This window comes from Lepidochelys kempii, chromosome 2 (genome assembly GCF_965140285.1).
Source record: "Lepidochelys kempii isolate rLepKem1 chromosome 2, rLepKem1.hap1, whole genome shotgun sequence".
NCBI lineage: Eukaryota > Metazoa > Chordata > Testudines > Cheloniidae > Lepidochelys > Lepidochelys kempii.
In genome coordinates, this window is record NC_136381.1 from 186,915,087 (window position 1) to 186,929,324 (window position 14,238).

Here is a 14,238-nt window from a genome sequence, read left to right on the forward strand (position 1 = left end):
TGGCTGAACTTTGTGACTTTGTCCTTACCCATAACTATTTTACATTTGGGGACAATGTATACCTTCAGATCAGCAGCACTGCTATGGGTACCCGCATGGCCCCACAGTATGCCAACATTTTTACGGCTGATTTAGAACAACGCTTCCTCAGCTCTCGTCCCCTAAAGCCCTTACTCTTCTTGCGCTATATTGATGACAACTTCATCATCTGGACCCATGGAAAAGAAGCCCTTGAGGAATTCCACCATGATTTCAACAATTTCCATCCCACCATCAACCTCAGCCTGGTCCAGTCCACACAAGAGATCCACTTCCTGGACACTACAGTGCTAATAAACAATGGTCACATAAACACCACCCTATACCGGAAACCTACTGACTGCTATTCCTACCTACGTGCCTCCAGCTTTCACCCTGACCACACCACACAATCCATCGTCTACAGCCAAGCTCTGTGATACAACCGCATTTGCTCCAACCCCTCAGACAGAGACAAACAGCTACAAGATCTCTGTCAAGCTTTCTTACAACTACAATACCCACCTGCGGAAGTGAAGAAACAGATTGATAGAGCCAGAAGAGTTCCCAGAAGTCACCTACTACAGGACAGGCCTAACAAAGAAAATAACAGAATGCCACTAGCCGTCACCTTCAGCCCCCAACTAAAATCCCTCCAACGCATTATTAAAGATCTACAACCTATCCTGAAGGATGACCCAACACTCTCACAAATCTTGGGAGACAGGCCAGTCCTTGCCTACAGACAGCCCCGCAACCTGAAGCAAATACTCACCAACAACCACATACCACACAACAGAACCACTAACCCAGAAACCTATCCTTGCAACAAAGTCCGTTGCCAACTGTGCCCACATATCTATTCAGGGGACACCATCACAGGGCCTAATAACATCAGCCACACTATCAGAGGCTCGTTCACCTGCACATCCACCAATGCCATCATGTGCCAGCAATGCCCCTCTGCCATTTACATTGGTCAAACTGGACAGTCTCTACGTAAAAGAATAAATGGACACAAATCAGTTGTCAAGAATTATAACATTCATAAACCAGTCGGAGAACACTTCAATCTCTCTGGTCACGCAATCACAGACATGAAGGTCGCTATCTTACAACAAAAAGCTTCAAATCCAGACTCCAGCGAGAAACTGCTGAATTGGAATTCATTTGCAAATTGGATACTATTAATTTAGGCTTAAATAGAGACTAGGAGTGGCTAAGTCATTATGCAAGGTAGCCTATTTCCCCTTGTTTTTTCCTACCCTCCCCCCCCCCGACGTTCTGGTTAAACTTGGATTTAAACTTGGAGAGTGGTCAGTTTGGATGAGCTATTGCCAGCAGGAGAGTGAGTTTGTGTGTGTGTGTGTGTGTGTGTGTTCCCCCGGGGGGGGGGGGCGTGAGAAAGCCTGGATTTGTGCAGGAAATGGCCCAGCTTGATTACCATGCACATTGTAGGGAGATTTCAGAGTAACAGCCGTGTTAGTCTGTATTCACAAAAAGAAAAGGAGTACTTGTGGCACCTTAGAGACTAACCAATTTATTTGAGCATGAGCTTTTGTGAGCTACAGCTCACTTCATCGGATGCATACCGTGGAAACTGCAGCAGACATTATATACACACAGAGGTCATGAAACAATACCTCCTCCCACCCCACTGTCCTGCTGGTAATAGCTTATCTAAAGTGATCATCAAGTTGGGCCATTTCCAGCACAAATCCAGGTTTTCTCACCCTCCACCCCCCACACAAATTCACTCTCCTGCTGGTAATAGCCCATCCAAAGTGACAACTCTCTTCACAATGTGCATGATAATCAAGGTGGGCCATTTCCTGCACAAATCCAGGTTCTCTCACCCCCTCACCCCCTTCCAAAAACCACACACACAAACTCACTATCCTGCTGGTAATAGCTCATCCAAAGTGACCACTCTCCCTACAATGTGCATGATAATCAAGGTGGGCCATTTCCAGCACAAATCCAGGTTTTCTCACATCCCCCCCACCCCCATACACACACAAACTCACTCTCCTGCTGGTAATAGCTCATCCAAAGTGACCACTCTCCCTACAATGTGCATGGTAATCAAGGTGGGCCATGTCCAGCACAAATCCAGGCTTTCTCAACCCCTCCCCCCTTTTTTTTTTCCCGGGGACACACACACACACACAAACTCACTCTCCTGCTGGCAATAGCTCATCCAAACTGACCACTCTCCAAGTTTAAATCCAAGTTAAACTTGGTCACTTTTTAACAATGTGGCTTCGTTGAAGCTATTCTGTCAGCGGTATCCCTGAAGCCATCAATGCCTCTGGAGTGAGTGAAGGGAAGTGTGGAAGGGGCTATGGAAGAGTTAATATGTCCTGCGGCTGTATTCACTGTCCATTGTGGTTTTGGTAGGGCTTGGCCCGACACTTTTGGCCTTCCAAGGGGGGCCTATGGAATCTGAAGCAAGAAGGGATGGTGACATGGATGTGACTAATCCTTCTCTTACAGGATGTTCGTGAGGAGGGGAGAATCTGCAAGGAAAGGACACTCTGTGTTCTTATTACTACCTGAATAGTCTGGCCCTATGCTATTGACACCTTCTTAGATTATTAAAACTGTATAAATTTTTAAAATGCAGTTTGCTTTTCACTATGGCTGTTGTTTATTTACTGTTTGCATTTCTCTCAGGTAGAAAAAATAAATTAAGTCAATTTCATGTATGTTTATACTGTATTCATTTTCACTTTCAGGTTCTCAGTGCTGCATACACAAGTACTGTCAAATGAGTTATCCAATTAAATGCATTTTATATTTTATTTCCTGACAAACATGTTGATTTAGCATCTCAGCTTTCTCACAGGAGAGTTCAGCGCTTTTTTAACCCAAACTGTCTTTGTGAATTTGAGAACACAGGTCACTGCTTCACAGGTTAGGTTTCCCCTTTGGAAGCCAATTTGAGATTGTAAATGAGTTCCCGTTATGAGAAGGAAAAGGTTAATGAGAATCCTGTAGATTATGTATGCTGTTTGGTAGGGGACTGGATGGCTCAGAAGACTGCAAGCGGCCTATTGAGCTTGTCATTGCAGGTTTTAACTTGGCTCAAGTCAGATCTCACCAACTGACAACTCTTTAGAGGACTATATAGAATGAGCTGGAAGTCTCAGTCCATTTCCAAGACTTTGTCTTGACTCAGAAAAAAATGGTTGAGTTTATGTCAGGCTTAACTAACATGCTATCTAGGCCTGACCAAAATTAGTGTTGATACAGGATAAGACTTTGTAACCTTGATTTAGTTGGTTGATTTATAGTGTAGGCAAAAGCCCTACTAGATATGGGTCCACACACATCGCCATCCCAACAGGTACTGACACGTCCCCAGCAAAGAACCCAAAATTGCATGGACATGAAGATCAGACTACTCTTTTAACTCTACATATGCCTGTCCAGGGCATGACTGAAGCATAATTATGAAGTACTGTGGGGAGCGTGTACCATATGTGGTGAACAGTGTATGTGTTCTGTGGATATACAGGCGATGGTATCTAGACTTACCAATCTAACACCATTCTTAGCAACATACTTCAATATATTACATTTTCTCCTAACGATACTTGTTTCTTTTTCTTCTCAGACAAACCATGTGGAGACCCCCCATCCTTTCCTCACACGATCCTGCATGGTCACACTGGGTTTGAAATGGGGGATGAGCTGCTTTATGTTTGTGCTCAGGGCTACGTCATGGGCAACAAAGAGGCTGCTTTTACGCTGCTCTGTGACAGCTGTGGGGAATGGTATGGGCAAGTTCAGGCCTGTGTCAAAGGTAAGCTTATCTAGCATACACACCAAGACTCCTCTCAACCAAAGCTGTCAGCAAGTCCTGGTCTGGCTGATAGTATCCCAAATGGTACCAGACATTTTCAGTCCCCAGGACTTGACTTCAACTGTTGAAGGTGTCTATAGCACTGCTGTGTAACAGTGCTTCTCCAGCTGCTTATGCACCAGGTGATCCTCCACAACTTGCTCTCCCAGTGGCCCTCAGAGCCTTTAACCATACAGTAAAACCTCAGAGTTACAAACACCAGAGTTACGAACTGACTAGTCAATCACACATCTCATTTGAAACCAGAAGTACACAAATCAGGCAGCAGCAGAGACCAAAAAAAGCAAATACAGTACAGTACTGTGTTCAATGTAAACTACTAAAAAATAAAGGGAAAGTTTAAAAAGAAGATTTGACAAGGCAAGGAAACTGTTTCTATGCTTGTTTCAGTTAAATAAAGATGGCTAAAAGCAGCATTTTTCTTCTGCATAGTAAAGTTTCAAAGCTGCATTAAGTCAATGTAAACTTTTGAAAGAACAACTATTACGTGTTGTTCAGAGTTACGAACATTTCAGAGTTATGAACAACCTCCATTCCCGAGGTGTTTGTAACTCTGAGGTTCTACTGTACCAAGCCAGTCACCTCTTGGATATTTTCAGGGGGAGCTCAGGGCAACTGCTTTCACTGAAGCTGTGCAGCATAATGTAGGTGCTGGGCTGGAGTGGGGAATATACACTCTATACTAATATCAGAAGGCTGGGCTCAGAGCTACATTAGGCAGCAATAGGATACTCCTCCAGAGAGGAAACAAGGGTGTGGGGAGCACAAAGTAAGGGCTAGTGAGAAAACAAATTGAGCACAGCAGGGGTGCTGTGTGGAGGGGAGCACAGAGGAGTGCTATGAGAGAAAGTATGGGAAGCATTTGAAATAATCAAGGGACAGTTTGTCAAATAACCTGGTGGTCTGGAAGGTCACCTCAGCATTCCACAACACATTGGTTGTTTTCTCTGCCTCTATCACCCTTATACAAGGAATAATTAGGAAAAATGATATAAAATTCCCCAGGATGCACACAAAGGTCTACAGCAACTCCCAGACCCTACCTACCTACCTCAAGACCTCCACCGTATCACTTTATCATCAGACCATAATAAAATGCATCATATAAGCAAGATAAATGGAAAAATGGACTAGTGGATGCACTCAAACTTAACAACATAAAGTATAAGCAGCTAAATAACTTAATTTTCCCAGGCAACACTTTAAACACAGAGTTCCATATCACTTTATAATATGTCAAAAGTTCCAGGGTGACCATGTCTTCTAGTGTTTGTTCAACAACCAGGCACTGTGGGGCCCCCAGTCATTATTAGGGCCTGTGGGAACTACTGTTACACAATTAATAGATAATAACAGTAACAAGGCAGAGTGTTAAATATACTAGTACCAGTATGCTCTGAAGTCATCAGCAGAAGCTTCCTTTATGGGAAGCAAAGACTAATTAAAATTAAATATTTTAATCTTTAGTGCTATGTTTATCCCCGGTGCATAGCCTTTAAAACCAATGGAGCTACACCAATGGTGAATTTGGCCCTACAACTTACCATCTATGTATTTTTTGCAAAAGAGTCTGGATCAAACTCTTCATGCTGTTGCACAGCGAGGTGGAATGGGTGTAACTAAGTGCAGGATTTGGCCCTACATATTGTTGGGATTCCCTCCAAGACATCTTTCCATTCCGCTTCCAAAGAACTCAGTTTGACTCCACCCTTTGTCACTCAGGTATCTTTATTTGGCATACAGCAATGCTACGTTGAGTTGATCAGACTCAAACACAGGGGGGAGGGAGGGTGGCAGTGGATGGATGCAGGGTACATCACAGCTCCAAAGTTACAGAGAAACCTTTTCCCTTTTTATACATTACACATCTCGTTGTATTTACAATACATTGCATCACACATTTTTGGCTTGGCTTGGTTACTTTGCAGGAACCAATCCCTGTGCAGCACATACTGACCATTATTCAACTTCCTCTTTACCTCATCTCTACATTCCTTGTCCCTTGTTATCTAGTTCATAGTAAATAGTTCCCTGCATGTTCTCCCTCTTATCTTAGGCTATGTTTACACTACAAACCTTACAGTGCACAGTTGTACCTCTGCAGCTGGGCTGCTGTAAGGTCTCCAGGGTAGCCGCTCTATGCCAGCAGGAGAGAACTCTCCCGCCAGCATAATTAAACCACCCCCAACGAGCGGCGGTAACTATGCTGGCAGGAGAGCACATCCCACTGACATAGCGCTGTCCACACGGGCACTTTTCTTGGTGAATCTTATGTCAGTCAGGGGTGTGTTTTTTGATGTTAGAACCAGCCCCTTAGTAGTGATCTGCTGTTTATTATTTTGTATTTGCTACTTCTGATGTGGGACGTGACTCATAGGTCTTTAACATACTTGTTTTATTTACTTAAGGAAGGGAATTAACTGCTGATGTTATAACAAAATCAGAGGTTCATTTTTCAAAGCAGTTCAAGGTAGTTAAGCCCAGAGACTGTTAGTGAGCCAAATACATTGTTTACCAGATACAGTGCACAAGATGTGAATGCAGTATTTTGTATGTCTTGTGCTATGTTTATTTTCCACACTGAGCACCAGAGTTGCTACAGCCTGGGGTACTGGAATGAAAAACTGGATTTTGCATGTGCCTTTGGATACTTAAAGGAAGTGTACAGTACATATCTGAAAACCCTATATCCTTTCATAGTAAAGTTGCAAGAGTTGCATATATAAAACATGGTTCTCTCAACTATAGATATCGCTGTGTTATCCATACCATTATTATGTTGTCACTGTTCTAATATGACTCCATCTTGAAGCCTGTCAGAAATTTGTGCAGAATTTGTGTGAAATTTGTGCAGAATGCACCTGTCTGCTAATTTTTTTGGCCCAATCCTGCAAAGTGTTCAGTTTCTTCTATAAAGAGCTTAGTGCCTTAGCTCCCATTAATTTTAGAGAGACTTGGGGCCTGATCCTGTGAAGTGTTTATTACCTTTTTATTACTCTCTAGAAAGACCTGGGCAAACTGGAGGGAATTCAGAGATGCTCAGAATTAAATCCTACAGTCTAGGTTTGGAATCGCCAAAGTTGAGCAGATTCTCTCTTTGAATACATCCCAAAACCACATCCATCACATTTGTGGTGTTATATTACATTGCAATTTTATTTTAAATTTGTTGTCCAGTATCACCTCTAGGTTTCTTTCAGGATTACTGATTTCCAAGTATCAACCTTCTAATAAATCTGTGTTCCATATTGTTTTTTTCAAGATTAGCTTGCTTGCATTTGTCCAAGTAAAATCTCATTTTGTTATTTCTTTCCTGTACTTTTACCTCATCTGTGACACTTCACATAATTTCTCTGTCCTCATCTTCCAAATGAGTCTTCACTGCAAAGCTAATTAATACACTTTACTCCTTCTTCCAGTGCATTAATGAAGATGCTAAATGAGACCAGACCTAAAATTGATGCATATCACCCCTCTTTAGACATCTCTCCTGCAAAAACAAAGAGCTCACAGTTAGACCTGGTCTACACTAGGATATTTGATCTAAAGTTTCTCAGGCTTTGTTTACACTGGCAACTGAACAACAAAACTTTTGTCTTTCAGAGGTGTTAAAAAAACATCCCCCTGAAAGACAAAAGTTTTGCTGACAACAACCACTGGTGTGAACAGCGCTTCGTGGGCAGGAGTGCTTTCCTGACGACAAAGCTAAGGCTTCTCGTTGAGGGTGGAAGTTTTTTGTCAGCAGGAGAGCCGACAAACAGCAGCTACACTGTGCACCTTTTAGTGGCATGGCTGTAGCGACACAGCCGTGTCACTAAAAGCTGTGTCATGTATACATATTCTCAGATATTCAGCTCCACCAATGATAGGAGCACTAGTGTAGACAATGCACCATTGACATCTTAAGCATTTTGTCACATATTTCTGCTTCCAGCAGGCTTAGACAACACAGTTCTTAAAATGCTTGCAGCCCTTTCTACTCTAATGCTTTCATTATTGCCATTGCCAGTGGGAAATTTTGGGGCAATATACACACCTGTAGACAGCCAACCAAAGCTGGGGAAACTGAATTAGTGTTTGGGAAGGCTGAGAAAGAAAGGAGGGTAGAGGCGCAGAGAGAGAAGAACCAGGCATCTTCCACCAATAGATTTTGAATAAAGTTTGCACAATTTTCTGAATTTTAGAAAAGTTATAAAAACTTTAAAACTTGGAACCAAAAAAAGTAAGCTTATCTATATCTGTACTTCAATAAATTGCCACGTGGCCAAAATTTGTTCCTTTAAAATGCTAATTTTCCTGCACCAGAACTAGCACACCCACAGGGTTCTTAATACTATCATACATTTCTCATCAGATGCACACAGAAACACAGAAAAATATACTGAAGAAGTCAGCATCATTGTTAACAACAAAACAAAGCATGTTACCCCCATACATAGGATACTGGGGTTCTAATACCCATAGAACCAGACCAACCAAACACCCCTGCTTCCGTACAATCATATCACGTGAGGGTTCCTGCTATATAAAAATCAAAGTGTTTTCAGGTAATCTTCTGGCACTAAGCTTTCTTTAAACTTATAGTAATAAATCCAAACAAAACGTCAATTGTATTGGTTTTCGTCACTACTTATTTTCCTTCAATTATACATTGCCTGTGTAGTCTGTGAGGTCTTTAGGGCAGGCACCTTCAATTTACACCAGTCTGTAAAGTGCCTTGCAACTATTGGTGCTAGCCAGATAAGAATAATAACTTACTGTGTCTCCTATGATTTATCTTCTATTCCTTTTCAACTGTCATTCAACATTTTTATTTCCTTCTGTCTCTTCATCTGTCTCTTTCTTTCTGTTATTTTCAGCATTTGTTTTTCTGCTGATTAATTTTTCTGTCCTTCCCTCCATCCCTCCTCTCTCTTGCTGCCCTATTCTCTTCCCTCCCACTAGGTTGCATCACTGTGGTCTCACTCCATCTCTTTCCTCCTGGAATCTCTCTCTTCACTGACAGCCTCTTACTGGAGTGTCTCCTCTTCTAGGGGTCTGCCCTAAGTCCCCTTCCCCCACCCACTCGGTTTCATTCCTCTCTCCCTCCTTGGGTACTTTTCACCATTTGATCATCTGCTTCACTGCCTCATCCTTGTGGGTCTCTCCACTTCCCTCTCCCATTGGGTGGTGGCTCTCACCTCTCTTTTCCCCCTTGGGGCTCTTTTTGCAGTTGCTCTCTTCCTCCCTTTGTAAGTGTCTCTCCTTAGGTCTGATTAGAGGTTCCTGTCCCGCTCTGGGGTCTCTCTCCACTGTCTTCATACTTGGCTCTCCTCATGGCATTCCCCACTGGGGGCAGGGTCTCTCTTTTCTTCAGTGGAATCTTTTTCCACCCTGTTCCACACACTTGGCGGTCTCCATTTCCCTCTCCTGCCCCCCTATTCTCCTTAGAAGTTTGTTTTATTAGCAGTCTCATGACTCATTCACAGGTGCGGGGAGGGTCTCTATTCCCCTTTCTTTTGCTCCTGAGGGAGGTGTCTTATTCCGCTTCACTGCCTCCACTTGAGAGGCACTAATGCCCCATCAGAGGGTACCCAGCTTCACCTCCACCCCATGGGTCATGTTCCTCAGCTGCTCCCTTGTTGGAGAAGATGGAGAGAATTTCTGCATTTTTCCTCCCTGTTCTCCCTTCCCTCTGGCACTCCCCTACATTTAGCACCCTTTTACTGTGGGATAGGGAGCCTCCCTCAGTCTCTTATTCCTGGGGGTGGGCTCTCAGATGTACCCCAGACTGTCCCTCTTTGCCGGGGGGGGTCACTAGGTCCTCTCGTCCCATCCATTCTTCTCTAGCTGGGAGCAGGTGGTCACCTTGTGGTGCTGGGTTGCCCTTCTCTGCTTTTCACTGACAGGAAGCAGAGGGAAGAGTCCAGGAAGGAGCAGCACCACAATGCCCCCTGTTGCTAGGAGGCCGAGGAGCCGCATGCTCAGTGCTATCTGCAGGACCAAGGCAGCTAAGTGCGGTTACAAAGCGAAGCAGCAATGGCCAGACTACACCCCTAGAGCTTCTGTCATAGGAACAACCGTGCACCCACCTCAGTTTCCCCTCTCAGGTAACCCAAGAGTTCTACACCAGGCTCTCTTGCCTCCACTGAACACACCAGTGCATGTAGTCATGAAAATCCCAAAACATCTCACCCTTTGATGCCTCACGTACCACACATCAGTGCCTCCTACCACACCTGGACTCTTTTTCAGTCCTCTTCTGTCTTTCTGCTAGGGTAGCCTCCCCCCAGCCCTTCCAAATGGAGCACAACCCCACTGGGAACCACCATAGCCTCTCTGCTGGGAGATCATCCTAACCAGGGGAGCATCCCCCACTCCTCCAGCCCTCTTACTGTTACTCTGGGCCCAGCTCTCTGGTGTGAGACATCAGCAGGTAAGCCCCTCCACTGCCCCTCTGCGTTAAGTCCTTTCTGGCCCTCACCTTCAGCCTCGGTATATACGGTAGCTACGCTTAAAATGCATCAGTGCCACAGCTGTAGCACTTCAGCGTAGGAACTTACTACAGTGACCGGAGGGATTCTCCCATTGTTGAAGGTAATCCTCCTCCTCCTCCTCCTCCCTGAGAAGTGGTAGCTAGGTCAACAGAATGGCTAAACTCGAGGTTAGGTCATCTTAATGATCTCTCTCAGGGGTGTGGATGTTTCCATGTTTCTCAAAATAAATGAGTTTTCAAATAATAATAATTTGCAATTATTCAGCACCTTAGATTGGAGGAGCTCAAGTATTAGTCATGCCAAATATTCCTGTGGATAGGCTTTATTCCAATTTTATAGGTTGGGAAAGCTAAGACACGGATAACTTAACCTATGTGCCCAGGTCTCACAGGAAGTCTGGGGCAGAGTCTACAGTAAAACCATTCCTATAATACCAGGCCTAGAGAAAAGGGGGGAAAGGGGTGAAGAAACCCTAGAGCCACCTCCTCCCAGGCCTGGGAAAGGGGAGAAAAGCACCTGCAGTGTCCCCCCCTCTCCCTGGACTGGGAAGGGGGTGAAGGACCCCAGAGCTGGTGTGGGGCCTGGGGGGACAGGCAGATGTGGGGGCTAGAAGTGTGTAATTAATTACTGGGCAGATGGACAGATGTGGAGATGACGGGGTATGGACTTAACTAGAATGTTGGGGTTTGAGGAGAAGCTGGAAGCTCTGTGCCATCAGGCAAATAGGGATTGGTCCTGAAGTGGGAGCCAAAGTCACTTTACTCAATACATTTGAGAGAGTGGGCAACACTAATTCTCTCTCTCAGATATAGTGGGTATGGGTATGGGGAGTTCAGAAATCAACAGACACCCCTCATAAAAAAGACAACAGTCTTTTTTTAAAAAAGTCTTGTGATTTTTGGGGTCTGGCTCATGATGTTTTAACTTTTAGGGTTGACAATGCTGCACTAGTAAAAATCTTGTCTTAAGTAGGAGCAGAATTAGGCCAACACTCATCCCTCTTGGAAATCCCATCCTACACATCCTTGCCCCATTAAAGTCATTGGGAGATATGCCATTTACTAGAATGGAGCCAAGATTACACTGTTGGCTTTTAACCTTTAGAAAATGTATGGTGTCTCGTAACTAATACTTTCAACTAGTCTACATAGTATCTTATCTCAACCCCTCCACCATTCCAACATGAAGTTAACATACCCCCACCTGCAAAAATCATGAAATTAGTGCAAAAATCATGAACTTTTTTAAAATTAGGATTCTTTTTATTTTCCTATTTTCTTAAACATTTAGAATAGACTTGGGACATGTTTTCAAAGCTTTTCTGTGCAACCACAAAGGCTAGATATTTCCTTTTTTTCAAAGTGAAAGCGGAGATTCTCACTAAGTGACATTACTCCAGGAATTAGTGCTTTAAGAAAACAAATGAAACATTGTAAAACTCATGATAAAATTATAAGAAGTGCTACTGATTTAATTTATTCTAGCTGAGGATCTGTCCCCGCAACCAGCTTTATTTCTAATTTAGATAAAAATAACTCAGCCAAAGTGACCCACTGCATACAGTTTCTGACATAATTTTCAAATGAGTTCCTTTGCTTTTTTTCTCTACTTTTGTACATAATTCCATTCAATAACTAAAGCTTGGGACTGGAACAGTATTCAGAATTTCCTTGTCAACATTTCACTGCTTGTTCAGAGAAGTATCAAACTTCTAAGAAATTATTTCTGGCAGAACTTTCCACTTCTTTAAAAAAGGATTGGGCAGTCATGACACAACTGGGACCAGACAAGTAAAACAGAAAGAGCCTCTCAAAATTCCAAATGGAATGAAAATGGTCTACACTGATTGGCATTACTGTCCCCATTTCAGAATACACATGCCTGGAATGTTTGGGATCTGCTCCGTTATTTAATGTCATGAATAGACACCAGCAAATACTGGGTAAAAAGGAGGAAAAGTCAAAGCAGTTTTCCGTAAAAGTGAGTCATCACTAGTACTACAGCCGTTACATTTTTGAAAGTGCCCAAGTGATTTGGGAACCCAAGGCCTTGTTTACGTGAGGAAACTTTAGTGAAATAAACTAGGATGTGATTGTAAAGTGCAATAGCTATTCCTCACTAGCTCTGCATGTAGACACTCTTATTCTGGACTGAGTGCTTTCTTGTGGATTAACTTAATTCACAAAGGCTCTTTTACTGTGGAATAAGAATGTCCACATGAGGAGATAGTGAGGAACAGCTATTGTGCTTTACATTCACATATTACCTTTTTTCACAATAGCTTCCTGTGTAGACAAGCCCTTAGGCTCCTATATGCATAAGTCACTTTTGAAATGTAATTTAGGCTTCTGGGATGCCTGTTTTGCAACCTTAGAATTAACTATAAAAAAATTGAGAATTTAGTATAAAGAATTAATCAAAAGAATTGAATTAGAATTAAAAGGAAGCTGGGTTATATGTGGTTGTTGATATTTTCTGGTACAGCAGAGAAAAATAATCACTAAATGTTTTTGGGGAACATGTTCCAGCGGAGGACCATGAACAGAGCTTTTCAGATGCTTTGATGCTGGAAAGTGATTCTATTTCAGTGAAGGTTTACTTTTGGAAACATGTATCACAACTTTTATTGCACCTGATTCCTGTCAGAGACAGGAACCACAAAAAAGATACTGTAATGCATATCTAATTCCTGTGTGGAAAAACTGTTACATTAAAATGACATTTCCCAAACAACTGGCTTGATTCTGAAACTGCTCTGAGTGACTAGATACATAATCAGCCTTAATGCTTTTACACATAGAGGCCACATAGACCAATAGGGAGGACACAGGTCTGATAATCAAAAAAACAGGTTGTTAGTCCCAATTCTGCCAATGACTCACTCTGTGAGTTTGGGTAAATGACTTCACCTCCTTGTGCCCTTTTTTTGCCTCCATCTGTAAAATGAGAATAAATTATTCTCACCCAGCTTTGCAAAACATTTTGAGATTTCTAGACAAAAAGTGCCATGTAAGAGCTACATAATATTATGATTACTCTACAAGCTTTGTTTGTCATATATTACTATTGCCCAGCTTAAAAATAATTAATTAATAAGGGTACAATCTGAAAGATTTTGGAAGAATTAGCACAAGCGCATTGAACAAAATAATCTTAAAGTTTGACATTTGGTTGTCGTCAATGGATTATGGATACAATGAAGTACATCAAAAATTAATAAAGAATATGCTGCAAGAGGCCTAAAATGTTTTACACACTTGAGGTAATGCACTATACTTTTTAATCAAGATATTCTTGAGGGAAAAAATGCTTCTATATAGTTACTGTTTCTTGCCATTTCCCACTATGAAAGGGCACTGTGTTAAAACTGAAAACACAGGAATTTCAACCCAAACAAAGCAACCTTAGGCAGAGAACAGGAAAATACATTTTTGCAGTTTATTATTTTTTCTTCTGCAGTGAAGAGAATGTATTTGTTTCAGAAAATATATCCTGAAGCTTGGGATTGTAATAAGGATCTGAAAGCTGGTATTGTGTGACATACTCTGGCTGTCTTAAAGGGGGAAAAGGAAACCACCACTTGCTAAGTGACAATGTTCCTTTTTTCTGCCCTAAACCATTGGTTTATTATAGACCAGTGGTTCTCAAACTGAGAGTTGGGACCCCAAAGTGGGTCACGACCCTGTTTTAATGGGGTTGCCAGGGTTGGCGTTCGACTTGCTGGGGCCCAGGGCCAAAGCCCGAGCCTATTACCGGGGGTCAAAGCTGAAGCCCAAAGGCTTCAACCCTGGGTGGTGGGGCTCAGGTTACAGGTCCCCTGCTTGAGACTGAAGCCCCAGGCTTTGGCCACCCAAGCCACAGGCAGTGGGGCTCAGG

General features: G+C 42.8%; 2 protein-coding genes across 3 annotated transcripts in view; one reads left to right on the plus strand and one right to left on the minus strand.

Annotated features, from left to right (window-relative positions):
- SUSD5 (sushi domain containing 5) overlaps window positions 1-14,238 on the plus strand; it is a 70,967-nt gene that overhangs the window by 48,449 nt on the left and 8,280 nt on the right. The window contains exon 4 of the mRNA XM_073333072.1: window positions 3,638-3,826. Coding sequence (XP_073189173.1) covers window positions 3,638-3,826 — 189 coding nt within the window. The remainder of the gene's footprint in view (window positions 1-3,637; window positions 3,827-14,238) is intronic.
- The window catches only part of CRTAP (cartilage associated protein), a 105,568-nt gene that overhangs the window by 42,908 nt on the left and 48,422 nt on the right, over window positions 1-14,238 (minus strand). The gene's annotated exons all lie outside the window — the stretch shown is intronic.